The following is a 27635-nucleotide window of genomic DNA, read 5'->3' as shown; positions in this document are numbered from 1 at the left end:
TGTCTTTTTTCCCCACTAGATGTCGTCCAGCCTTAGTTTTCTTTGTTGTAATTGGTTTCATTGCTTTCACCTGTGTCTTGTTCCCGTTCTGTGTATTTAAGTCGTTCCTTTTGCCTTTCTTCCCCGCTTGGTTACTGTTGTTTCCTAAGCCCCTGTTGTCTTTTTCGTCACCTCTCTCGAGTTAATATCTTCTGTGTTTTTTTTCTAGCGCCCTCACCTTGTTTTTTGTCTTTTTTCCTTTTTCTCTTTTTCATTTTTGGCGGTTTTCAGTTCCCCTGCCTCGTCTTCATTTTTGAGATCCATTACCTACTTGTTTTTCCCCGTATTTGGACTTCCCATTGTGGACTTCAGGAAGGAGAAGAGCGTGCCACATGATCCCATCCACATCAATGGCATGTCTGTTGAACGTGTCTCCAGCTTCAAGTTCCTAGGGACCCACATCTCAGAGAACCTGTCCTGGTCAACCAGCACCTCCAGCCTGATTAAGAAGGCCCATCAGCGCCTCTTCTTCCTGAGGACACTAAAGAAAAACCGCCTCTCTGCTAACATCCTGAGCAACTTTTACCGCTGTGCGATTGAGAGCATCCTTACCAACTGTATCACAGTCTGGTATGGGAATTGCTCTGTCGCAGACCGGAAGGCACTGCAGAGGGTGGTGAAAACCGCCCAACGCATCACAAAGACTCCACTACCTGCTATTGAGGTGGTCCAGAAGAAACGCTGTCTACGCCAGGCACGCAACATTCTTAAGGACTCCTCTCATCCTGCCCACAGTCTTTTCCAGCTCCTCCCATCCAGGAGGCGTTACAGGAGCCTCAAGACCAAAACCAGCAGGTTTAGGAACAGCTTTTTCCCTACAGCTGTCTCCCTACTGAACTCTGTCCCCCACTGAACTGTATATAACTATATCTAACTGTATATACATATCTGTATATATTGTTCATACCTCCTCTCTGTACTTGTACATATTGTTCTTACCAGATCTTTCAATTGCCCATCTGTATATTAGTATAGCACATCTGTAGATTAGTATAGCACATATGTATATTAGTTCATACTACATCTGCATATTAGTATTAGTATAGCACATCTGTATATTGTACATATTACATCTGTATATTCTTGCACTATCTTAATTTAATTCCACTTATCTCTCACTGCCCTTGTCTGTACATTCCATTTATTTACTACTGTTTATACATACTGTTTATACTGTACATTCCGTTTATTTACTACTGTTTATACTGTACATACTGCACTTGCTGCTTTTTACATTTCTGATTAGATGCTAAACTGCATTTCGTTACTCTGTATTTATACGTGTATATGTGTAATGACAATAAAGTTGAATCTAATCTAATCTAATCTAACGCCAAACACTCAGGAGCTCCTTGCCACCGTGGCCCAGCATGAGTCCACCGTACAACGCCATGAGGCCGTCCTGGCTCAGCAGGAGACCCTGATGGCCCAACACTCTCAGCTGCTAACAGATCTCTTGCCAGCTATCCACCAGATCTCTGACCGGCTTCCTGCTGCATCAGCTTCAGCGCTTAGGGCAGCCTCTGTGTCCCTTCCTGAGTCTCAAGCCCCCACTCCAGTGGCTGAACCTCGGTTACCTCCCCTGCAGCGCTTCTCGGCTGACCCTAGAGCTTGTGAGGGGTTTCTGACCCAGTGTTCCCTTCTGTTCGAGCTGCAGCCCTCCTCCTTCCTGTCTGATCGTGATTACCCTTCTCTCTGGAAAGGCTCTCTCATGGGCAACGGCTGTCTGGAAGGCACAAGCCCCGTTCTGTGCAAGCTACTCTGGGTTTGTAGAGGAATTCAAGCGAGTGTTTGACCACCCTCTGAGCGGCCGGCAAGCCTCTACCAGGCTCCTCACCCTCCGGCAAGGCAACAACAGTGCTGCTGAATATACAATCAAGTTCCGGACCATAGCCGCTGGCAGTGGCTGGAACGACGAAGCCCTCATGGTTTGCTTCTTGAACGGGCTATCTGAGACTATCAAGGACGACCTGGCTACTAGAGAGCCTGCCCGGGACCTTGAGGTCCTCATTGACTAGGCTGTCCGGTTGGATAATCGCCGGAGAGAGAGAGAGACCAGAGCCGTTCCCATGCTCCCACCCAGCCGGCCAGCCCTATTGTGGTTCAGGGGCGCTCTGATCCCCAAGACCCCTCGGAACCAATGCAGTTGGGCAGGGCCCGCTAGCCCCTGGCGAAATAACCCATCTTACCTCTTCCCTTCAGCTGGCCGTCCACCAGCACCAGGAGGAGATCTGTTTTTACCTTATCGAGTCTCCTGAAATTCCCATCATCCTTGGGTACCCCTGGGTCCTCCAGCACAACCCACATGTCGACTGGTCCACGGGGGCAATTCTCAGTTGGGGTGCATCGTGCCAGACTACGTGCTTGAGCCAGAGAGACCCTGACCCTGCTCCCGAGTCCCTAGAGACCATAGATCTGTCTCGTATTCCCCCACAGTACCACCACCTCAAGACAGTTTTTAGCAAGAGGAAAGCCACCTCATTGCCTCCTCATCGCCCCTACGACTGCACTATAGACCTCGTCCCTGACTCCAGTCCCCCTACAGGTCGCATCTTCTCGTTGTCCCCTCCTTAAAGGGCCACCATGAACGAGTACATTGAAGAGTCCCTCACAGCCGGGATTATCCGTCCTTCCACTTCCCCAGCTGGGGCGGGGTTCTTTTTCATCGGGAAGAAGGACGGGGGCCTTCGGCCGTGTATCGATTACAGGGGGCTCAACAAGATCACTGTTCGCAACCGCTATCCCCCACCTCTCATGGCCACCACTGTTGAGGTCCTTCAAGAGGCCTCGATTTTTACCAAACTGGACTTGCGTAATGCTTACCACCTGGTGCGTATCCGACCAGGTGACAAATGGAAGACGGCCTTCGACATGCCTACAGGGCACTATGAATACCTGGTTATGCCTAATGCTCCTGCGGTCTTCCAAACCCTGGTCAATGACGTACTTAGGGACATGCTCAACAAATTTGTCTTCGTGTATCTGGATGACATCCTCATTTTCTCAAGGTCTCTGCAGGAGCATGTTACCCATGTCAGCAAAGTCCTCAGACACCTTCTGGACAACCACCTGTACGTCAAGCCGGAGAAATGCGATTTCCACGTAACCCAGGTCCAGTTCTTGGGATTCGTCATCAAGCCCGGTCTAATCCAAATGGACCCAAAAAAGGTGAGTGCAGTCGTGGATTGGCCTACCCCCTCATCAGTAAAAGAGGTCCAACGCTTCCTCGGGTTCACCAATTTTTATCACAAGTTTATCTGGAACTTCAGCTCCGTTGCAGCCCCGTTATCAGCACTCACAAAGGGCACCTCCGCCGTCTTTCGCTGGAGCCAGGACGCTGACTCGGCCTTCTGCAAACTCAAGACCCGCTTCTCCTCGGCTCCTATTCTGGTTCTCCCGGATCCAGAGATTCCATTTGTCGTAGAGGTAGATGCCTCTGAAGTAGGAGTCAGAGCAGTGCTGTCTCAAAGGGGTAAAGACGGCAAGCTGGACCCCTGTGCCTTCTTTTCCCACCGTCTTACCCCGACAGAGAGAAACTACCGTGTGGGTGATCGAGAGCTTCTGGCTGTTAAGTCAGCACTGGAGGAGTGGAGGCATTGGCTCGAGGGCACTAAACACCCATTCCAAGTACTCACGGACCACAAAAATCTTGAATACATCCAACAAGCCAAGCGGCTGAATCCCCGACAGGCGCGTTAGTCACTGTTCTTCAACAGATTTCACTTTGTCCTGTCTTATCGTCCTGGTTCCAAGAACCTTAAGCCAGATTCACTGTCCTGTGTCTATGCAATCATGTCGCGAGAGGATAATGTCCTCCCTATCATCCTGAGCCCAAAAAAGAGTAGCTCCTGTCAGGTGGAAAGTTCAGGATACTGTGAGACAAGCCCAAGCCAGAGAACCCGACCCAGAAAGCGGCCCGACCAACTGCTTGTATGTACCCAAGGCTGTTCGATCCCCGGTTCTTCAGTGGGGGCATTCCTCCCGTTTCTCATGTCACCCTGGTCTCTCACGTACTCTCGAGTTCCTCCAGAGGTGATTTTGGTGGCCTACCATCAAGGAGGACATCACCACCTTTGTCAGGGCCTGTCCTGTATGCAACCAGAGCAAAACTATGCAACAGTTTCCCCAGGGTCTCCTGCAGCCTCTTCCCATCCCTCATAGACCCTGGTCCCACATGTCCATGGACTTCATTACCGGGCTTCCACCGTCTCAAGGTAACACCAGCGTCATGGTCATTGTTGACCGGTTTTCCAAGGCCGTCAAGTTCATCCCCTTGCCCAAACTACCCACAGCCAAAGAAACAGCAGAGCTTATCATCACTCATGTTTTCTGCACCTTTGACATACCACGGGACATCGTCTCTGATCGGGGACCCCAATTCTCCTCGCGATTCTGGCGGGCCCTCTGTGAGTCTCTGGGGACCTCTGTGAGCCTATCATCCAGGTTCCATCCCGAGTCCAACGGTCAGACGGAGAGAATCAACCAGGATCTCGAGACCACCCTGAGGTGTATGGCTGCCAACAACCCGTCCTCCTGGTCCACCTTCATCATGTGGGCGGAATACGTGCACAACACTCTCCGCTCCTCAGCCACAGGCATGTCCCCATTTGAGTGCCAGTTTGGGTATGCTCCTCCACTGTTCCCGGAGCAAGAAGTGGAGACGGCTGTTCCCTCCGCTCGACAGTTCCTCAAGCGCTGCCGCCAAACCTGCAGAAAGGCCAGACTTAAGCTCCTGAGAACCTCGCAGCAGTACCAACAGCAGGCGAACCGATGACGTAGACCGGCCCTTACACTGCGCCCCGGTCAACGAGTCTGGCTCTCCACCAAGAACCTTCCCTTGCGGGTGGAGTCCCTCAAGTTGGCCCAGAGGTTCATCGGACCCTTCAGGATTGCCAGGAAAGTCAATTCCGTCACTTATATTTTGTTTCTCCCTAGGTCATTAAGAATTAACCCCACATTCCATGTGTCTTTGTTGAAACCTGTTTTGTCCTCTCCCTTCTCTGTGTCGCCCCCTCCGTGCATCATCGACGGCCAGCCTGCCTACACAGTTCACCGAATCCTGGATGTCCGGCTAGTACGGGGCTCCCGGCAGTATCTCGTGGACTGGGAAGGCTATGGCCCTGAGGAACACTCCTGGGTCCCGGCCCGAGACATACTGGACCCTGGGCTCATTCGGGACTTTAATGCGCGCCAGCCCGGGTCTTCGGGAAGGAACATCAGGAGCCGTTCTTGGGGGGGGGGGGTCCTGTCAGTGAACAGCAAGTGGCTGTGCATGCATCCCCAGGGTGTGCCAGTGCTCAGTGTGATGGTTCAGGCAGTGTTGCATCTAATCTGATTAGTCTGTGGCCGTTCAGTCAGGAAGTCAGGATCCAGTTGCAGAGGTAGTGAAGCCCAGCAGGTTCTACTTTGTGACAAGTATACATGTCTATCAACAAAATCAAACACATTTTGGCAGCAAAATATGAACAAATACATGGGGGAAAAATGAGATAAAATTATGGACAGGAAGAGTTAGTGTCTGAATGCTATAGAAATATTTGTAACTGTGTGTGCTTTTTATAGCCAGTATGGAGCACAAGTGTTTTTAATACTGTATTGTAAATATCATTGATATGTCTCTCTCTCTCTCTCTCTCTCTCTCTGTGTGTGTTTGTGTGTGTAGTTTGCTGCTGTTCAGTTTTCTAAGACATTCAGTACAGTTTTCACCTTTAAAGATTATGTTAACGGCACAGCGAAGGAGAAACTTCATGAAGAAAAGCACATGAAGTCACTCACGAACACACACAAGGCCATTGACTTCACCCTGTGAGTATATCTATAGAAACATACAGTATATACTGTACACATATATGAATACAGTATTATATATAGATATATCATATACTATTGTGGCAGAGGGGGCATGGTCGAGTGTCAGCTGTAGACGGAGAGGAGGCGGGTTGAACTGGCAGGTAACTTGTGATGATTCTTATCTTATTCCTGCCAGTCTTCTTATTTGTGTCTATTTGTGCTTTCACTGTCTCCCGTAACCTGTGTGTGTGTGTGTGTGTGTGTGTGAGAGAGAGAGAGCAAGAGAAAGCTGGCAGAGCTTGCGAGGCACGCATGCACGCACACAAACACAATGAGCAGCATGAACTTGAAGTTGACGGAGTAAAAGCCATGAGTCTGTTGAGTTTTTGAAAGTGCGCTGAAAAGTGTGGACTGAATAATCGCAAGCCCAGAGCTCAGCTAAAATTCTGCCTCCCGAGTCTTCCTCCACACTGTCACACAGTGGGGTTCTAGAGTGGTGGGCTGCAGCAACTTCTGGAGTGCCCATCGGCTCTCAGCCTGCTCCTGCAGAGGGCTTCAAAGTGCAGCTGCTGCTCATGGCGCAGGTCGAGGAGCGCATGGTGTTGGGTTTGGTGGAAGAAGGTGAGGGACTTGAAGATCTTGCAGAGTGGGGAGGCTTCCATGGCAGCGTTGGAGTCTCACAAGCTCCACCAGCTCTCTTTCTTTCTTTCACTCTCTCTCTCTCTCTCTCTCACACACTGGTTATGGGAGACACTAAAAGCACAAAAAGACACAAATAAGTAGACCAGCGTTAATAAGACACAGGTGAGAATCATCATGTGTTACCTGCCAGTTCGACTTGCCTCCTCTCCGTCTACAGCTGATGCTCCACCATGCCACCACTACCATAACTATAAATATTTATTGGACAGAAGGTGTGAATTAATTTTATATAACAGCATGCCTCAAATAGTAGCTTCGGCTGTAACATAAACATCAAGTTTAACACACTTATTATAATAAGGTATGTTATTGTTTCTGTTTTTAATAAACAGATTAAAAACAAAGAAAAACATATAATCAGTGATGTGTTGAAGCTTTTTGTAAGGAGACATTTATGTAAGTCTCCAGTGTCAGTGCTTTGTAACAGTCATAGGTAAAGCTGTAAGTTTTCAATTTCCCGACATCTTCACAAGTTTATGCTTCTTAGCTGTAAGTTTTCAGTTTTCACAAGTTTATGCTTTGCGGTTTCTCGGGAACAAGTTGACAAGTTGCGTTTTTTGTAAGTGACAACAGGAACTAATTTGTCTCAAGTCTTTGTGGTATAAGTGGAATAACACGTGACAGACCAAGTGGTTATATGAAAATAATCCACTTCAGGGTCGTCATAGTAACTTCACTTTGTGTCAGGCCTTATCACACCACCCCAACTTGGATTATTTTCATAAAACCGCAAGTCTGTGTTATTCCTTACATATAAATGTGTATAAACAAACATATTATAATCAAAAACATATAAAACAAGCATATAAACATATACTATAAACATACCGAAGTGTGCAAAAGTGCTGGGCACATGTACCGAAATGCTGTAAAGCATTCTACATTAAAATATCTACTATAAAGAGCAGTAAACAGTAATAAACTAAACAAAGTCTATATTTGGGGTGATAATGCTTTGCTTTTGTAAAATGCACCAGTGGTCTCAGGTACAATTTGTGCAGGTTTATAAGGAAATTAGCTGTGAAGTTTTATTGATCATCTTGGAGAACTGCCAGAGCTCTTGTTGAGACTGGCACACTTGTTTCTGTTTGTGCAAAGAAAACTGAAATTATTCATGTTTTTTTTAAAGTGGTGTGTTATGTATTGTTACTTTTTTTTTTTACTTTTAATAGATAATAGTTAAATAGATACTTTGACATTTTTCTGTAACAGTTAGGTTTGTTGGAAAAGTAATGTTTGGAACTTTTTTACTGGCTCAATAATGTACAAATCATACAATAATCATCTAAGATAAAATTTGAATTTAAAAAAATGTGCCTAAGACTTCATAGTACTGTATAAAAGTAAACATACAGTATATGTTAATGAATTAATCCAGCCTGACCTGCTTAATGTAGTTTATACAGAATTTCTGTTTGTAGAGAATTTCAGTGAGAATGGTAATGTGGAGTTTCGGTGTGTGTGTTCATTTTCCAGTAAGAATTTGTTTAATAATGTGGAGTCCGGTGCAGATCCTGAGGCTACTAAAGCCCTGGTCATCATCACAGATGGAAGTCCTTCTGATATAAACACTAACGAGATACAGCGCTGTGAGAAACTCGACATCGCTCGCTTCATTATCGGGGTGAGTACACTAATGCACACACACCACTCTTCCATCCTATCATCTCTCCATCCATCCATCCATCCATCATCTCCACCATCCATCACTCAGCTATCCATCATTCATCAGTCCATTCATCATCTCTCTTCCTCCTCACTGATGCTGTAATGAAGATGTTTTTGATCATTAGGTGGGGAAAATAGACAATTTTGAGAAGCTGAATAAACTTGCCTCAGAGCCAAAAGAGAGCAACATCTTCAGGATTGAAAACTACGATGGACTAAATGGATTTCTGGATAAACTGCAAAATAAGATCTATGGCATCAAGGGTAATAAAAACACTTTAAAATAGTTTTGTGTGTTTGTGTGTGTATACTTAGCATGTTTAGTAATAAAGGGCAAATCCAATAATTATCAACAATATTCCAGAGAAGAGGCAGGTAACATCAAACAGGGATAATCCATGATCAAACCTAAAACATGAGCAAGAGTCAAAAACCAGAATGAACAGGAAACGGGAAAATACACCTCATAACGTATCTATACAAATCCACGATAAGACCTTGAATCTTTCATTTACATTTACATTAAACAGGGACGGGTGAGAACATTCAGGAAATTTCAGTACTAATAGGACAAAGGCGGCAATAATGCTTTGCAATGAGAATGAGAGTAGGAATGAAGAGAGGAGGAATGAGAGGAGGAATGAGAATGAGAGGAGGAATGAGAGGAGGAATGAGAATAAGAAGAAGAATGAGAATGAGAGGAGGAATGAGAAGAAGACTGAGAGGAGGAATGAGAATGAGAGGAGGAAGGAGAGGAGGAATGAGAATGAGAGGAGGAATGAGAATGAGAGGAGGAATGAGAGGAGGAATGAGAATAATAAGAAGAAGGAGAGGAGGAATGAGAATGAGAAGAGGAATGAGAATAAGAAGAAGAAGGAGAGGAGGAATGAGAATGAGAGGAGGAATGAGAATAAGAAGAAGAAGGAGAGGAGGAATGAGAATGAGAGGAGGAATTTGTGACAGGCTCTATGTGCACTCATGTACTTTCAGGTCAGTTATGCTGCTCAGGTTGCTTTGGATAAAAATGAATATAATATAAAAGTTTAAAGTTACATGACTGAAAGTGTTTTGTGGAAAAAAAATGAAATTAAAAAAGTAAATGTTGCTAATCAATAATGGGGTTTTTGTCTTCAGGAGGTGAGGGAAGGAACTATAAAGAAGAGCTGTCTCAGAGTGGATTCAGTGCTGCCAGTGACAAGGTACTGATCATACATCAGATAAACATCTGTCTAAACACACGCCATTCACCACATCTGTCTAAACACACGCCATTCACCGCATCTGTCTAAACACACGCCAATCACCACATCTGTCTAAACACATGCCAATCACCACATCTGTCTAAACACACGCCAATCACCACATCTGTCTAAACACATGCCAATCACCACATCTGTCTAAACACATGCCAATCACCACATCTGTCTAAACACATGCCATTCACCGCATCTGTCTAAACACACACCATTCACCACATCTGTCTGAACACACGCCATTCACCACATCTGTCTGAACACACGCCATTCACCGCATCTGTCTAAACACACGCCATTCACCACATCTGTCTAAACAGACGCCATTCACTGCATCTGTCTAACCACACGCCATTCACCGCATCTGTCTACAAAAACACTCACCTCATCCGTCTAAACACATTGTCATCAACAAGACCAAGGGCAGAGACAAATGTAGGGTGCAATCAGAAACTGTAATGTTGAACAACGTAAAGCAAAAAATCCAAAAACCAAATAAGCAGAAGCAAAACAGTGTGAAAACCAGAATGTCAAAGTCAATACTAGGCAAACAAAACAGACTAGGGAAATAACAGAAAAAAAACAAATGTGAAAACAAAAACAGAGCATGGGTCATACACTAAAGTAAACTATGGATATCTTGAATAAGAAAAAGATTTAGACATGTAGGCAGTAAATACAAACAAGACTTAGCATTAGTGGAATCAACTGAGATAAATATATAGAGAGTGTGAGTGCACTGGAATGAGCTATAGACATATACATTCAGTACGCAGATGACTGGCAAGTGGCTGATGGTTTTGGGAGTTTACAGACACAGCGGTAGTTATGACAGCACCCCCGACACTCCGCCCTTCTCAGAAGCGTGCATAACTACAAGAATGACCCCAAGGATGAGGAGAAGCCATGATTGGCCGCATATAGTGGAGGTTCTTGATGAGTCCGTGGTCAAGGATGTCCTTAGCTGTACCCAGCTACTTTCCTCTGAAACAGCTGTGCTTGACACAGTCATCGATTGCTAGGTTCAGTGATGGATGAGTCCAAAGGAACTATGGGAGGTTGGTATCCTGTGAGACACTGCAAAGGGGTGAGACCTGTGGATGAGTGAATGAGGGAGTTTTTGCTATTTCTGCCCACTGAGCGTAATGGGATCTGGGCAATAAATTAATGGACACTTGGGTGGTAGACTGAGGTAAGGCTACCATCAACTCCATTACCTTCTCCATAAAAGGTCTCATAAAATGTTCTCAGGTATGCTGAAATGGTGAAACACTTTTTTAAATAAATGCAGTTGCAAATGCAAACGGTACAGCCGAAAGGGGAATGAATCATATTGTCTTAGAGAATTGGCATACAATGGTGAGATTGGTGGTCTTTGCATAAAATGGGGCAGATCTTCTGTCACTCCATAATCTGTAATCTGTAATCTCATTGAACACCTGAACATACAAAATTGCCCTGAACTCTGCATGGTCTTATTATGTTTCTAGAATTATTAATAAAGCAAGCAATAGGCCTAAGGTTTTGTCTGACACAATAAATAAGCTCACTCAACCTCCAGCTCACGATTTCCATGCATGTGATGAGCTCTGTTGTTCTTTCCTGAATTATTTTCAGGAAAAGTTGAATGCTGTCTGCCAGTGCTTTTTAAATGAGGCCTCAGATTTTAGTTTTATGCCTGACCACTCTCATCAATATTTGTCTAGTTTTAAACTTATGAACCCCTCTTCTATCAGTGACTTAATACTGAAATCCAATTCTTCATCTTGCCAACTTGATCCTGCTCCTACATTTTTTCTCAAGCTCTGTCATTCTGAGATCTCTGCACCTATCTCACATCTCATACACAAATCTTTAGCTTCTGCTTCTCTCCCTTTAGCATGTAAACTGTGGCAGTAACTCCAGTCCTTAGAAAAACTTAGACCCTACTGTTCTTTCTAATGTTCACCATATCTCTAAATTACCATTCATTTCCAAAATACTGGAAAGTATTGTGGCCTCCCAGCTACAATCTTTGCTTGCTCAAAATAATCTCTTTGACCCCTTTCAGTCTGCCTTTCATCCACTCCATAGTACTGATACCTCCATCATGTCACAAGTGTCGATGTCCTGCTGCTCTCTGGTGATTCTGGTTCTCTTTCTGTTCTTCTATTACTTGATCTTAATTCTAATTTCGATATTGTCTGTCATAACTTACTTCTCTCCCACCTCTCAGATGTTGGTGTCACGGGTGTTGCTCTTTCCTGGCTTTGTTCATACCTCATGGATAAACAGTTTCACATTCAATGCAGAATTATCAGTCACCTAAAGTTTCTCTGAAATTAGGGGAACTGAATGAAACAGTGGTGGCAAATAAGGGAGTATATATATATATATATATATATATATATATAATGAATAGTGGAGGTCCAAGAACTGATCCCTGAAATGATAAAAATATTCTAATATGGTTTATATTAGTTTTTATATTATTATTATTATTATTATTATTATTATTATCAGTTAAAGCAATGCATTGGTCAGCCCTAATAGTTTAATTGTTGTGCTGTTGACAGATATAAAATTTTTAACACCAACACTTACTAAAAATATTCTTTGTGATTTTAGCTGGGACATTGATGGCACTTTCATCAAACCATCCAGGACTGTAAAAAAAATTTAGGCATCATCTTTGATCCCTCCATCACTTCTGAAGCTCATATTAACTTTGTCTTTAAAATTGCACTTTTTCACCTTCGTTGCATTGGTTGCCTTTGTCTGTTCAATAACAGGACAATAGGTGCAATAAGAGACAGTGCAGCACCGAGCAGTACACAGTTCTAGTGTGAAAGTGTCAGATATAAGAGGAGTTCAAAAGAGCAACAATATAATAAATTGCTGTAAATGTAAACATAACATACTATGACATAGTATTCAGCAGATAAGCTTATACCATATATGGACATAGCAGTTATTGGGGTAGCAGCCAGGTAGAGAGTATAGTAGTGACAAAAAAAAATTATATACAATATTTTATAAATACTGTAACAGCAAAAATGCAGGTAGTAAAAACAGAGATGTGAAAAATTGCAGAGAGAGTGGAGTGGTGTTCAGTTGAGTGTGTGTGTGTGTGTGTGTGTGTGTGTGTGTGTTGGTGTGTGTGTGTTGTCAGTCCAGTCTCAGTATTGAGGAGTTTGATGGCTTGGGGAAGAAACTGTTGCACAGTCTGGTCATGAGGCTGAAATGGTTCAGTACCGTTTACCAGACAGCAGGAGGGTGAAGAGTGTGTGAGAGGGGTGTGTGGGGTCGTCCACAATGCTGGTGGCTTTGCGGATGCAGCGTGTAAATGTCTATGATGGAGGGATGAGAGACCCCGATGATCTTCTCAGCTGTCCTCATCTTCTTCGCTGCAGGGTTATCCGAGATGGTACAATTTTCAAACGAGGCAGTGATGCAGCTGCTCAGGATGCTCTCGATAGTCCCTCTGTAGAATGTGATGAGGATGAGGGGTGGGAGATGGGCTTTCCTCAGCCTTTGCAGAAAGTAGAGATGCTGCTGGGCTTTCTTAGCTATGGAGTGTTGAGGGACTGGGTGAGGTTCTCCTTCAGGAACTCGAGCTGAGTCATGAAACGCTATGGGAACGCCCCCACGTGACCGCACTCTGAATCACGTGTCTAATCCGTCCAATGGATGGGCGAGACGTCACGGGCAGGGTGACGTAGTGACCCGGAAGCATAAAAGCGGCGAGCGGCGAGCCCTGCGTTAGCTTCCTGTTTTCAGCAAGCGCTCTATGTCAATCGTTTGTCTATTGTCTGTCTATTTTGTGTTTTGTCGGCGGCATGTCAAAAGCCAAAGACAAATCTAAGGGCGAGAGCGGGCAGTCTGTGCGTTGCCTGTTTGGGAGCAGAGCACGCTCAGTCGGCTCTCGAGGGAGCCGGCTCCGCACATTGTGAGCGTTTACCGCTGCATGCTCTCCGCTCCCGTAGGGCTCTCTTTGGGGAGGGAGCCCTCACTAGCGTGCCTCGCGGTGCCGGCCCCGCTTCTGCCGAGGCAGAGTGGCGGTTGCGCTCGTGGGGCTCGCAGATGGACCAGGCAGAGGGAATGGAGACGGGCCCGTCCCTTTCTCCTTCCTCACCCTCCAGGTCCACTGTCCCCTCCCTGGGTTCGGAAGCACGCTCTGCGGTTTCTTCCCCCCAGGGACCGGACTCGGCGCTCCGCCTATCGTCCTCCGAGGAGGTCGATGTGGAGAGCGTCGACCCAGAGCCGCAGTCTCCTCAATATGAGGAGCTGCTCAAGGTGGTTATGCGGGCAGTCGCTAAGCTGAGCATTGACTGGCCCGCTGAGACACGGCCTGAGCCTCAGTGCTCCAAACTAGATGAGCGCTTTTTGCACAATAGGCCACCACCTCCGCCCCGGAGCCTGCCCTTTTTTCCAGACCTCCACACTGAGGTGTCGAGGTCCTGGAATAGGCCCTTTTCAGCCCGGTTGTTCAGCCCCACTTCCTCCCATTATGCTAATGTGGCGGGGCTGGACTACTCCGGTTACAGGGCAATGCCCAGGGTTGAACAGACGCTAGCTAGCTATCTGTCCCCTGCTGCTGCATCGTCCCTGAAGGCTCCGGCGTTGCCTACCAAGCCGCTGCGGACCACCTCAGCGCTGGTAGGCAAGGCGTACACGGCAGCAGGTTAGGCTGGTGCATGTCTGCACACCATGGCAGTGTTACAGGCGTACCAGGCCGACCTGCTTAAAGAGCTGGATGAGCAAGGGGAGAGGACGTCTGAGCAGGTAGCGGAGCTCAGGCGGGCCGCTGATCTGTCCCTCCGCGCCACCAAGGAGACCGCCCTTGCTATCGGTCGGTCTATGGCAGTCCTGGTGGCGGTGGAGAGGCATCTCTGGCTGACCCTGTCCAATATGAAAGAGAAGGACAGGGTCGTGCTCATGGACGCCCCGCTTACTCTCTCGGGCCTGTTTGGCGACGCTGTAGATTCCGTCGTCGAGAGATACCAGTGTACGGCCCCTTCCTACAGGGAGGCCCAAAGACAGAGCGTCGCCTCCCGTGCTCCCCCGAGGCAGGAGCAGGAGTCGCGACAACTGACGGTTTTGGCCCAGGGCTTCCGAGGGTGGGCCCCTCTGGGGCGATGCGGCGTACACCTCATCTCACGGTGCCCGGGTCCCCCCAGTGCCCTCAGGAGGTCGATCTGCCAACCCTGCCACCTATGGTGCTTCAGGGCGCAGCGGTCTCCGGCGAGCGCCTCTCCCAGTTCTCGCCCGGCAACGTAGCGGGTCTGGGAGGCTCGCGGCCTCTTCTGAGGCCTTCACAGCGGTTAGTTCATTTACCCCCTGTCGATTCGCCGCCTCAGGGCACCCAGCTAACCGCTTCTATTGCACCAGAGGTCAGTCTCGAGAGACTGATTCCCTTAGTGAGCTTTCTGGCAGCGTGAAAACTTCTGCCGAATGTGTCTCATTGGGTCCTGCGTACTGAAAGAGGCTACCGAATTCAGTTCGGCTCGCCACCGCCTCGTTTTTCTGGGGTTCTTCCCACTGTGGTGGGTCCCGAGCAGGCTCTGGTATTGGAGCAGGAAGTACACACTCTCCTGAGGAAGGAGGCCATCGAGGTGGTCCCTCCTCACGACAGAGAGTCCGGGTTCTACAGCTGGTACTTCATTGTTCCCAAGAAGGGGGGAAGGCTGCGTCCCATTTTGGACTTGCGGCAATTGAACCTCTCAGTCGCACGACTGAAGTTCAGGATGCTCACGGTCACTCAGGTCATGTCTCAGATCAGGTCCGAGGACTGGTTTGTCATGATCGACCTAAAAGATGTGTATTTCCACATCTCCATCCTTCCCCCGCACAGGAAGTTCCTGAGGTTCGCTTTCGGGGGCAAAGCTTACCAGTATCGGGTTCTTCCCTTCGGCATAGCACTCTCACCCCGCACCTTCACGAAGTGCGTGGATGCTGCCTTGGCTCCTATGCGACTCCAGGGCATCCGCATACTGAATTACATCGACGACTGGTTGATTTTAGCTCATTCAGAGCAGATGGCGGCTCGGCATTGAGATGTCGTTCTTGCCCATATGAAGGAACTGGGGTTAAGACTAAACGCAGAGAAAAGCGTGCTTTCTCCAGCTCAGAGAACCGCTTATCTAGGCGTCGTGTGGGATACGACCACGATGCAGGCACATTTGTCTCCTGCTCGGATCGAGTCGGTCCTCACAGCTGTCGCGAGAGTGAAAGTAGGCCGGTCACTCACTGTAAAGCAGTTTCAGAGACTGCTGGGCCTATTGGCAGCTGCGTCCAATGTGATACCTTTTGGCCTGCTGCACATGAGACCCCTACAGTGGTGGCTCAAGACCAGGGGGTTTTTCCGAAACAGAGGAAACCCGCTTCGAATGATCAAGGTCACGCGGCAATGCCGCCGTGCCTTAGCTGTGTGGAGAGAACCTGGGTTCTTGTCTCAGGGCCCGGTCCTGGGAGCTCCTGGTCGCCGCATAGTGCTAGCGACGGATGCGTCCATCACCGGATGGGGAGCGGTCATGAGTGGCCGTCCTGCCTGTGGTCTGTGGAGCGGCCGCCATCTCACTTGGCACATCAACTGCCTGGAGATGCTGGCCGTGTTTCTGGCTCTGAAACACTTTCTCCCAGACCTAAGAGGCCGCCACTTGTTGGTGCGCACCGACAACACGACGGTGGTCTCTTACATCAACCGCCAGGGCTATTGTAGCCTACCACGCCCCTCTCAATGGCCAATCAGTGGGCAGACACCCCTGGGTGACACGTTTCCTCCGCGGTGCGCTGAGGATCAGACGTCCAGCTCGATCTCTGGTCCCCTCGTGGGACCTGGCCGTGGTTTTAGAGGCTCTCTGCAAACCCCCCTTTGAGCCCATTGAGGAGATTTCGGACCGTCTTCTGACGTTAAAAACTGCCTTTCTCTTGGCAATTTCCTCTCTTAGGAGAGTGGGGGATCTTCAGGCCCTCTCGGTGGCCCCTTCCTATTTAGACTTTGCGCCTGGGTTGGCCAAAGCGTTCTTGCACCCCCGAGCGGGGTACGTACCGAAAGTCCCCTCCTCGGCACCACGGCCGGTCGTGCTGCAGGCTTCCTTTCCTCCTCCCTTCAGGGAGCCCGACCATCGGAAGCTCAATTGTATGTGTCCAGTGCGAGCACTGGACGCGTATGTCCACAGAACTGCCCTGTGGAGAAAGGCAGACCAATTGCTTGTGTGCTTTGGTCCCCCTAAGAGGGGTTTTCCTGCTTCTAAGCAGACCCTCAGCCAGTGGATTGTAGAATCCATTTCTCTTTCGAGTCCTCTGGTCTCCCCAGTCCCCTGGGGGTCAAGGCTCACTCTACCCGTGCGGTGGCAGCCTCTAAGGCCTTTCTGGCAGGTGTGTCCTTACAGGACATCTGCAACGCGGCGGGATGGTCCACGCCCCTGACCTTTGCCAGGTTTTATGACCTGGATACGCAAGCCACTCCCGGCTCCTCTGTCCTTGTGCCTTAGACGTGACTCCTCCTGGAGGCAGGGACTTGTAAGTCTGGCGGCATGGGTATACTTGTTCCCATAGCGTTTCGTGACGCAGCTCGAGTTCCTGAAGGGGAACGTCTCCAGGTTACGTATGTAACCATGGTTCCCCGAGGGAACGAGACGCTGCGTCTCGGTGCCACACTTCCGGCGTCCCTGCAGCGCTTGCTTAATTTTCCAGTAAGCTAACGCAGGGCTCGCCGCTCAGGCTTTTATGCTTCCGGGTCGCTACGTCACCCCGCCCGTGACGTCTCGCCCATCCATTGGACGGATTAATTTCAATTCAATTCAATTCAATTTTATTTGTATAGCGCTTTTAACAATGGACATTGTCACAAAGCAGCTTTACAGAAATAAATGGATTCACAAAAATATATTGTAAATATTTAAATTTATCACTGTGAATTTATCCCTAATGAGCAAGCCAGTGGCGACGGTGGCAAGGAAAAACTCCCCGAGATGATATGAGGAAGAAACCTTGAGAGGAACCAGGCTCAAAAGGGAACCCATCCTCATCTGGGTGCAACGGATAGTGCAATTATAAATAAATCCCTTCTATTGTGTACTATATGGACAAATAGTGCAATTGTGCAACCAATAAATTCATCACAGTATTTGCAAGAGGTCCGGCTGGTTAAAATCTATCCACTGTCCACTGATGGAGTCCTGAGTACGAAGCTGCTCGTGGCAACTGCAGCCCCAAAGCCACTACAGCAATCACAGTCCCAAGCCATTACAGTACAGCTCCCCATATGTGATCCCCAAGCCATCTCCACAGCCCCCAGGTGGCACCATCCCCAGCAATCCAAACAGTTCTTCAGGCAGTCCATATGGGGCCACCCCCAGCAGCAGCGAGCGAACTCAACCGATGAGAACTCCAACCAGAAGTAGGGCATCAGGATGGGTCAGGCAGCGAGGAGGAGCAGAAGGGGTCAGGATCACTGGCATCACTGGCATCTCAGAAGTAGCATGTGTAGCTCGACAGAGAGTGAGGGAGAGAGAGAGATGGAGAGAAAGGAAGAGATTGTTAGGTAAGCTTTTGTCCTCTAATGGTTAAGCACGATGTACTTTGCATGCAGAGTGCAAGCAGGGACTCCGGCAAGACTAGCTATGACAGCATAACTGAAAGGGAGAGCCAGAAGCTAACACAGACATGAGGGCACCCTGGGACATAAGGCAGCCAGCCACTCCACCGTCGACAAACCTGAGTGAACGTGTGAGAGTGGGGGGGCGACAGCATCCAAACATCCCATTTCACCACAACACTCTATGCCTGTGAAACCCTCCAGACCTGCCCCTGTACCTAAGAAAACTATTCACAAAAGGCTTGACTAAACAAATATGTTTTCAGCCTAGACTTAAGCACTGAGACTGTGTCTGAGCCCCGAACACTAAGTGGAAGGCTGTTCCATAACTGTGGGGCTTTGTATGAGAAAGCTCTACCCCCAGCTGTAGCCCGCATTATTCGAGGTACCAACAAATAGCCTGCATCTTTTGATCTGAGTAGGCGTGACGGATCATAAAAGACCAAAAGTTCGCTCAGGTACTGTGGCGCGAGACCATTTAGTGCTTTATAGGTCAATAGTAGTATTTTATAATCAATACGAAATTTGATTGGGAGCCAATGCAGTGTGGATAAGATAGGGGTGATGTGGTCATATCTTCTGGTTCTAGTAAGGACTCTCGCTGCTGCATTCTGGACTAACTGGAGCTTGTTTATGCATCTACTGGAACATCCAGACAGTAAGGCATTACAATAATCCAACCTAGAGGTAACAAAAGCATGAACTAATTTTTCTGCATCGTGTAGTGACAATATATTTCTTATTTTAGCAATATTTCTGAGATGAAAGAAAGCAATCCTAGTTATATTATCTACATGAGCTTCAAAAGAAAGACTAGAGTCGATAATCACACCAAGGTCTTTTACTGCTGCACACGATGAAACAGAAAGGTCATCCAGAGTTATTATGTAATCAGAAAGCTTACTTCTAGCTGCATGTGGTCCTAGTACAAGTACTTCTGTCTTGTCAGAATTAAGTAAGAGAAAGTTAATAAGCATCCAGTTTCTAATGTCTTTTACACATTCCTCAACTTTATTAAGCTGGTGTCTGTCATCTGGCTTTGCTGAAACATACAACTGTGTGTCATCAGCGTAACAGTGGAAGCTAATACCATGCTTACGAATAATTTTGCCCAGAGGTAGCATATATAAAGAAAAGAGCAGTGGGCCTAAAACAGAGCCTTGCGGAACACCAAACTTTACCTTAGCATGAGAAGAGAAGTCACCATTTACGTTTACAAACTGATAACGATCAGTCAAATAAGACCTGAGCCAGGAAAGGGCTGTTCCCTTAATGCCTACTACATTTTCTAGTCTATTGAGGAGAATAGCATGATCAATGGTATCAAAAGCTGCACTAAGGTCAAGCAGCACCAGCAAGGAGACACAACCCTGATCAGAGGCCAGTAGTAAGTCATTTACAACTTTTACCAGTGCTGTCTCTGTGCTATGATGAGGCCTAAATCCTGACTGATACATTTCATGAATGTTATTCCTATGTAAGTATGAGCATAGCTGCTGTGCTACAACCTTTTCAAGGACCTTGGAAATAAAGGGGAGGTTTGATATTGGCCTGTAGTTGGACAGTTGACAGGGATTGAGGTTAGGTTTTTTTAATCAGGGGCTTGATAACTGCTAATTTAAAAGATTTAGGTACATAGCCAATGCTAAGGGAAGAATTGATTATCTTTAAAAGAGGTTTGATTGTTTCAGGAATTATCTGTTTGAGGAAACAAGTAGGTAAAGGATCTAGCATACAGGTTGATGATTTTGATGATGAAATTAGTGAAATTAGTTCAGTCTCTTCAAGGGGACTAAAGCGTTGTAGTTGTTTATCTAATATTATCATATTATCATCTACAGGGTTAGTTATAGAACTGTCCGGTTTTAAATTAATAGTCTGAATTTCTAGCCTGATATTTTCAATTTTACCATTGAAAAAATTCATGAAGTCATCGCTGCTATATAATGATTGTGTGCGTGTTTCTATTGTGGTCTTATTCCTAGTTAATTTTGCTACAGTATTAAATAAGAATCTAGGATTATTTCTGTTATCTTCAATTAGGGTGGAGAGATACATTGATCTAGCAGCACTAAGAGCTTTCTTATAGCTCAATAGGCTCTCCTTCCATGCTATTTGAAATACTACCAAGTTAGTTTGACGCCATTTACGTTCTAGTTTTCGAGTGGTCTGTTTTAAAGTTCGTGTGTGATCGCTATACCAGGGTGCTAGCTTTTTCTCCCTAATTATTTTTCTTTTAAGTGGAGCTACCTTATCTAGTGAGTTGCAGAACGTTGATTCTAAACATTCAGTTGCCTGGTCAAGTTCTTCGGGATCAGACGGTGATCCAATCATGGTTGATAAATCTGGGAGATTACTGATAAAACTCTGTGCAGTTGTTGACGTGAACGTACGTTTGACACGGTGACGTGGCAAGGTGCATATACTATGATTAATACACATTTTAAATGAGATGAGGTAATGATCTGAGATAGCTTCAGACTGTGGACATGAGACTATATTTTCTATATTTAATCCGAATGTTAGTATTAAATCAAGAGTGTGACCACCACTATGGGTGGGTCCTATTACATTCTGATTAACCCCTACAGAATCTAGAATGGACACAACTGCTGTTCTCAGAGGGTCATCTGGATTATCAAAATGAATATTAAAGTCTCCAACAATTAATGCCTTGTCTAAAGAAACAACCAGGTTAGAGATGAAATCCGCAAATTCACACAGGAATTCAGAATATGGCCCTGGGGGTCTGTAAATAATAATTACTGGAATCACCTGGGTAGACTTATTTTTAGTGGCTACGTATGTTATGTTAGAATAAAGAACTTCAAATGCGTTGAATTTATGACTAGGTTTTTGTGTGACGGCTAGATTATCATTATAAATGACTGCGACGCCTCCTCCTTTGCCAGTTAGACGGGGCTGATGTATGTAACTGTACCCGGGAGGACTAGCTTCATTTAATGCTACAAACTCGTTTGGTTTAATCCACGTTTCTGTTAAACACAGTACATCAAACTCCTGATCAGTAATGGTTTCATTAACAATAAGCGCTTTAGACGTAAGAGATCTAATATTCAACAGTCCTAGCTTCAGATCAACGGTGCTGGCTATGCATTCGGTATGGTTTAATTTTATGTTAATTAGATTACTAAAACAAACTGTCTGAGTATGTCTATAATTTTGTTTAGCTCGGGGAACAGACACAGTCTCAATACGGTGGAACCTAAGTGACGACTCAGTGCAGCTAGCAGACGGTCGGTTTAGCCTGCTTGTCTGCTCCCTGGCCTTGGCCCTGGATTGTCACCGATTAACTAGGCCTGTTCTGAGACTATGTGCTATGCTGCAAGAAATGAGAGCAGCACCTTCCCGAGTGGGATGGACACCGTCCCGCCCTAACAGGCCAGCCTTGCCCTCAAAGTTAGTCCAATTATCTATAAAGCCCACATTGTTTTCGGAGCACCACCTGGACATCCAGCAGTTCAGCGACCATAACCTGCTGTAAGCTACATCGCCATGCCGCATTGGGATGGGGCCAGAGCATACTACAGCATCGGACATCGCCTTCGCTAATTTACACACCTCTACCAAGTTAATCTTAGTAACCTCAGACTGATGAAGGCGTATATCATTAGCTCCTACATGAATAACTATCTTTGAGAACCTGTGCTTGCCTAAGACCCTAAGATTACCTGCTATGTCCGGCGCCCTGGCTCCCGGTATACACCTAACTAAAGCTGCTGGTGCCCCTAAAGGCCTAGCTAATTTCACGTGCCGCAAGATAGAGTCACCTATAACCAGAGCTCTTTCAGGTTTCTCAGCGGGTGCTTCACTGAGGAGAGCAAACCTGTTGGACACGTGAAGCGGAGAGGAGTGGTGCTCCTGTGGGCGAGCCTTAGCGTTAGCTTTGGCTTTGCGATTATGCCGCCGAGTCGTCACCCATTCGCCCCGCTGTGAGGGCTCTAATCCAGACTTTCCCCTACAGAAACTACGCTGTTCTCACTCTCACTAACCCTCTCTAGAGACTGGATGCGCACCTCTAATGCAGCAATCTTCTCCGTCAGAGAGCTAACTAACATGCATTTATCACAAATAAAGTTAATACTAACGACGGAGGAAGAGTGACTAAACATCCTGCACTCAACACACTGAACAAGCTGAATGTTAGACATGTTGTTTAACGCACCTTAGTCGAAGATTTGTTGATATTATTGTAGACGGCGTGGATCCGGTGTGAATGGCCTCCGCTCGCTGTCTTGACAAAATACAAAAGCGCACTTTGAGAGAAAAAAAAAATGAAAATACGGTAGAAGAGAACATGAAAAATACAACAGATGAAAACGATAGCGCGATATTATTGATTTAAAAAAAGAAAGAAACAGTATAGTTAAGACGCCGATGCAGGCAAGAAACTCCCGGCAAAACAATTCGAAAACAGGAAGTGACGCCTCATCCAACCTTCGTCAATGATTGGATTAGACACGTGATTCAGAGCGCGGTCACGCGGGGGCATTCCCATAGCGTTTCGTGACGCAGCGTCTCGTTCCCTCGGGGAACCATGGTTACATACGTAACCTGGAGACGTTCTCCACCAGGTGAACACCAAGAAATTTGGTGCTCTTGACGATCTCCATGGAGGAGCTGCTGATGTTCAGTAGAGAGTTGTCATTCTGTGCTCTCCTGAAGTCAACAACCATCTCTTTTGTTTTGTCCAAGTTCAGAGACAGGTTGTTGGCTCAGCACCAGTCTGTTAGCCGCTGCACCTCCTCTCTGTATGCTGACTCGTCATTCTTGCTGATGAGACCAACCACGGTCGTGTCATCGGCGAACTTGATGTTGCGGTTCGAGCTGTGCATTGCTACACAGTCGTGAGTCAGCAGAGTGAACAGCAGTGGAATGAGCACACAGCCCTGTGGGGCCCCAGTGTTCAGCATGGTGGTGCCGGTGCTGCTCCCGATCCGGACTGTGTTTGTCCCTATTGTTGTATCACTACTGTAAAGCGTCCTTGAGCTCTAGAAAGGTGCTATATAAATTAAACATATTATTCTAAATTAACCGTGTTGTCTACGGCTTTGTTGAACCAAGGTCATTCAGGTACTGGTTAGGGGAATAAATTTTCTGCTGCGAGGGTCTGAGGAACTTCAGACTGAGCACAGATAGAGTTTGAGGACTACAGAAATATTTGCTAGTAGTGTACCACTCAGCTTTTGTGAGTAATTCACAACTACAATCATCATAATTTCTTTTGGTAGGAGAGAGTTTGTGTGCAATTACTAATTTATCCAGCAGGTCTATCAAGGTCTCGTTTATGAAAAACTGAAAGACAGAGGGTACATTAGCCAAACGATATGGCATAATAAGGTATCCATAATGGCTAGAATTTGTGATGAAAGCCATCTTTCACTAATCCTGATAAGGTTATACTCAGTTCTGAAGTCCAATTTTGTTAAGTACTTCACCATTCTTCATCCAAACCAATGGCAGCAGGTGACTCTGAGGGGTCAAATATATTAATAATAATAATAAGAAGAAGAAGCTGATCTCTGTTTAGCACTTTTATTAAGCACAATGTGTTTTCCAAAGGTGGAGCAAGGCAAACGGGATAACAAAACCAGCAAGAAAGCTAGGGACCAAGAAAAGAGATCTTCATGATGAACAATGAAAAGAAAACAATTTAATATGCAAATTCCAGGCACAGAGTCTAAGGGAACAAGTTGGAAAAACACCAAACTGAAAAAAAAGAGCAGGGATCATATACAGAAGTAATCTATGGATATCACCAATGAAAAAAAATGCTCACAAAAATAAATGTAGGCAGCAAATGCAAACAAGATTTAGCAATAAGTGAAACAAACGGAGTATATACTATATATGGAGTCTGAATGAACTGGAATGAGTTATATGTGTATATAATTAATATCTTAAAAACTGTCTAAACACAAACAATTAACCACATCTTTCTTTATTCTGTATTCCAGGACACTCTCATTCTGGGAGCTGTTGGATCTGATAATTGGCGTGGAATGCTGTATGAGGTTACAGGATCCGAAGCTGGGATGGAAATCAAGGACGAAAACCTAAATAAGGACTCGTACAATGGTATGCTGTTTGTTACAGAAGGACATGTCTCTGTTTCTTTCAGCTGTTAGTGGCATGGACTGTACATGTGGTTAGTGAAGGTCTAACACAGAACCTCACCGGCTGAGTGTGTGTGTTCCTGTTGTGTTCCTGTCATGCTAAGGTTACTCTGTTGTGGTTGGACAGAGAGACAGAGTTTCTCTTGTGTTCTCTGGAGCACCAAGATCTAATCACAGGGGTCAGGTGACTCTGTTTAAAAAGATGACCCACAAATGGGAAGCCATGAGCAACATCTCTGGAGAACAGGTAAGAAACAGTCTCCACATGTTTACATTATTCACCTTTACACCAAATTTCTGTATCCTTTTGAGGAACTGAAGAGTTCTGGAATGTACAACACTCTCCTAAATGAGAAATACACAATTCCAAATGAGTTTGTGGTTTGTTTCCTCCACACTGTCAGGACTCTGACCATTAAACAGAGAACACAAACTGTGAGTTGGATCTGATATTTCAGATTGTGGTAAAAAACAACACCACTGTAAACAGGGAGTGAGTTTAGATTTTTCTGTTGCACAAATATGATCTTATTTAAAATGAATGTGGTGAAAGGGCCGGCTGGCTCCTGGTCATGTTAAACACCATCATTAATACAAAACTGATAAACACCTCAAACATGCATCACAGCTACACAACAGGTACACTGAACCACGGCAGATACACAGCAGCAACAACAGCAGAACTAATGTAACCTCACATGAATCTTACACAGCTACATGGCATATACACTGAAATCACAACACAGCTCATAAGCATCTGTAATGTTATAATTTATTAAATAATGCGTCTGTAGATCGGCTCGTATTTCGGTGGATCAGTGTGTGTGTTAGACCTGAACTCCGACAACAACACTGACTTCCTCGTGGTTGGAGCTCCGCTGTATTACAAACCTCATCCTCAGAGAGAGGGACGGATTTACATCTATAGACTCACACAGCAGGTACACACACACACACACACACACACTCTGTGTTACTGGAACAGTATCATTCCATGAGACCCCAGCTTACCTTACAGAGTGTTTAATTAAGCTTCACTTATTATAACACCCACCAGTTTATTTAGGCAATCTAAATATACTGCGCATGTATATAATGAAATTGCGGCTGACTGTGTTTGTGTGTGTGTGTGTGTGTGTATGTGCAGCTGAAGTTGGAGAAGGAGTTGGAGATATGTGAATCAGCTCAGGGTCGGTTTGGGATGACTCTAGCTGCTGTAGCAGATCTGAATGGAGACCAGCTGCAGGATTTAGCTGTTGGAGCTCCACTGGAAGACAATCAAAAAGGAGCCATTTACATTTACCTCGGCAACCATGAACACGGCATCCGCCCCAAGTACAGCCAGGTACAACTCCAAAACATCTGCCCCCAGTACAGCCAGGTACAACTCCAAAACATCTGCCCCAATACAGCCAGGTACATCTCCAAAACATCTGCCCCCAATACAGCCAGGTACATCTCCAAAACATCTGCCCCCAATACAGCCAGGTACATCTCCAAAACATCTGTCCCCAATACAGCCAGGTACAACAACAAACATCTGCCCCAATACAACCAGGTACAACTCCAAACATCTGCCCCAATACAGCCAGGTACATCTCCAAAACATCTGCCCCCAATACAGCCAGGTACATCTCCAAAACATCTGTCCCCAATACAGCCAGGTACAACAACAAACATCTGCCCCAATACAACCAGGTACAACTCCAAACATCTGCCCCAATACAGCCAGGTACATCTCCAAAACATCTGCCCCCAATACAGCCAGGTACAACTCCAAAACATCTGCCCCCAGTACAGCCAGGTACATCTCCAAAACATCTGCCCCCAATACAGCCAGGTACATCTCCAAAACATCTGTCCCCAATAAAGCCAGGTACAACAACAAACATCTGCCCCAATACAACCAGGTACAACTCCAAACATCTGCCCCAGTACAGCCAAGTACAACTCCAAACATCTGCCCCAGTATAGCCAGGTACAACTCCAAACACAGATAAACAGGACGTACACTATATAAATCATATACAGTATATTTTGAATGTGATGCATGTTTTGTTTGTGTGTGTGTGTGTGTAGAGAATTGCGGCAAGTTCCATCTCTAAGCAGCTTCAGCATTTCGGTTTGGCGATCGATGGTGTGATGGACATGGGACAGGATGGTCTGACGGACATTGCTGTTGGAGCACAAGGGACCGTTTTACTCCTGAAGTATGAATTACTTCCCAAATAATTTTATATGTTTTAAACACACAGCTTTATATTTATAGTTGAATCAAGTGTGCAGTAAGGGCATGAAATTGCTCCTGAAATTGAGAGTAACATGTGTGGGAGTTTCTCGGTTACTCGTGATTCTGATCTGAACTTAAGTGCATTTTTCTTGAGTGATATGAGGAATGAGGAGCAGTATTAAGTGCAAGTCAGAGGCACGAACTACATGTAGGTGATGCAAATAATCTGAATGAGGAGCTCAGAAAATCCACTTAAGCAGCTGCGTAACCCGACTCTGAATACAAGGAACTCTTCTCATGTAAATACTGATGTAGGTTTTGGACTAACTTTTGTAATTGGTTCTCTCAGAACTCGGGCGGTTGTTTCCATATCAGTGAAGCTCAGTTTCTCTCCCTCTGAAATCAGCCTGAATAAGTTCGACTGCCTGGGCAACATGGAAAATACATTTGCCATCATTACTCTCAACACCTGCTTCAGTATGACAGAGAACACCAACAGCAAAGGTATGATCACCTGGAACACATGTACACATGCTAACTACATATATACAGTCAGGTCTGGAAGTATTTGGACAATGACAGAGTTTTTGTGATTTTGCCTTTATACACCAACACAATGGATTTGAAATAAAACAATCAAGATGTGATCGAAGTGTAGACTTTCAGCTTTATTTTAAGAGGTTCCACAAAAATATGGCATTTACCATTTAGGAATTACAGACATTTTAAGCAAAGTATCTCCATTTTCACACACACACAGTCAGGTCCATAAGTATTTGGACAGTGACACAATTTTTGTAATATTTTTGTAATTTTGCCTCTGTGCATCAATACAATGGATTTGAAATGAAGCAATCAAGATATGATTGAAGTGTGGACTTTCAGCTTTAATTAAACGGGTTTAACAAAAATATTGCATTCATCATTTAGGAATTACAGCCATTTTTTACATCGTCCCTCCATTTTCACAGACTCAAAGTAATTGGACAAACTAACTGTGACACTCTCCCAAATTCTGGCAGAAATGAGGAAGTAGGAGGCAGGGTTGGAAATAACTCAAGAGGCGTTTTATTCTGTGTCTTTTACTTTTGCTTTTTCAGCGGTTTTATTTTCCCTAATATACACACGCATGTGGCTCTGTGCTGGTTGATCTCTCTCTCTCTCTCACTCTCTCTCTCTCTAGGCGTACGTCTCTCTCCCTCTTATCCTCGCCTCTGCAAGCAGACACACACTCA

At 45.8% G+C, this 27635-nt stretch overlaps 1 protein-coding gene across 1 annotated transcript in view; it reads left to right on the top strand.

The window, feature by feature from the left end:
• Positions 1–27635, top strand: part of LOC117596153 (integrin alpha-M-like) — a 64515-nt gene that overhangs the window by 17634 nt on the left and 19246 nt on the right. The window contains exons 7-16 of the mRNA XM_053229773.1: positions 5702–5844; positions 8008–8155; positions 8325–8463; positions 9334–9398; positions 24012–24132; positions 24275–24417; positions 24965–25111; positions 25318–25515; positions 26250–26380; positions 26750–26904. Coding sequence (XP_053085748.1) covers positions 5702–5844; positions 8008–8155; positions 8325–8463; positions 9334–9398; positions 24012–24132; positions 24275–24417; positions 24965–25111; positions 25318–25515; positions 26250–26380; positions 26750–26904 — 1390 coding nt within the window. The remainder of the gene's footprint in view (positions 1–5701; positions 5845–8007; positions 8156–8324; positions 8464–9333; positions 9399–24011; positions 24133–24274; positions 24418–24964; positions 25112–25317; positions 25516–26249; positions 26381–26749; positions 26905–27635) is intronic.

This window comes from Pangasianodon hypophthalmus, chromosome 26 (genome assembly GCF_027358585.1).
Source record: "Pangasianodon hypophthalmus isolate fPanHyp1 chromosome 26, fPanHyp1.pri, whole genome shotgun sequence".
Taxonomy (NCBI): domain Eukaryota; kingdom Metazoa; phylum Chordata; class Actinopteri; order Siluriformes; family Pangasiidae; genus Pangasianodon; species Pangasianodon hypophthalmus.
This window is presented reverse-complemented; position numbering and strand designations above follow the sequence as displayed.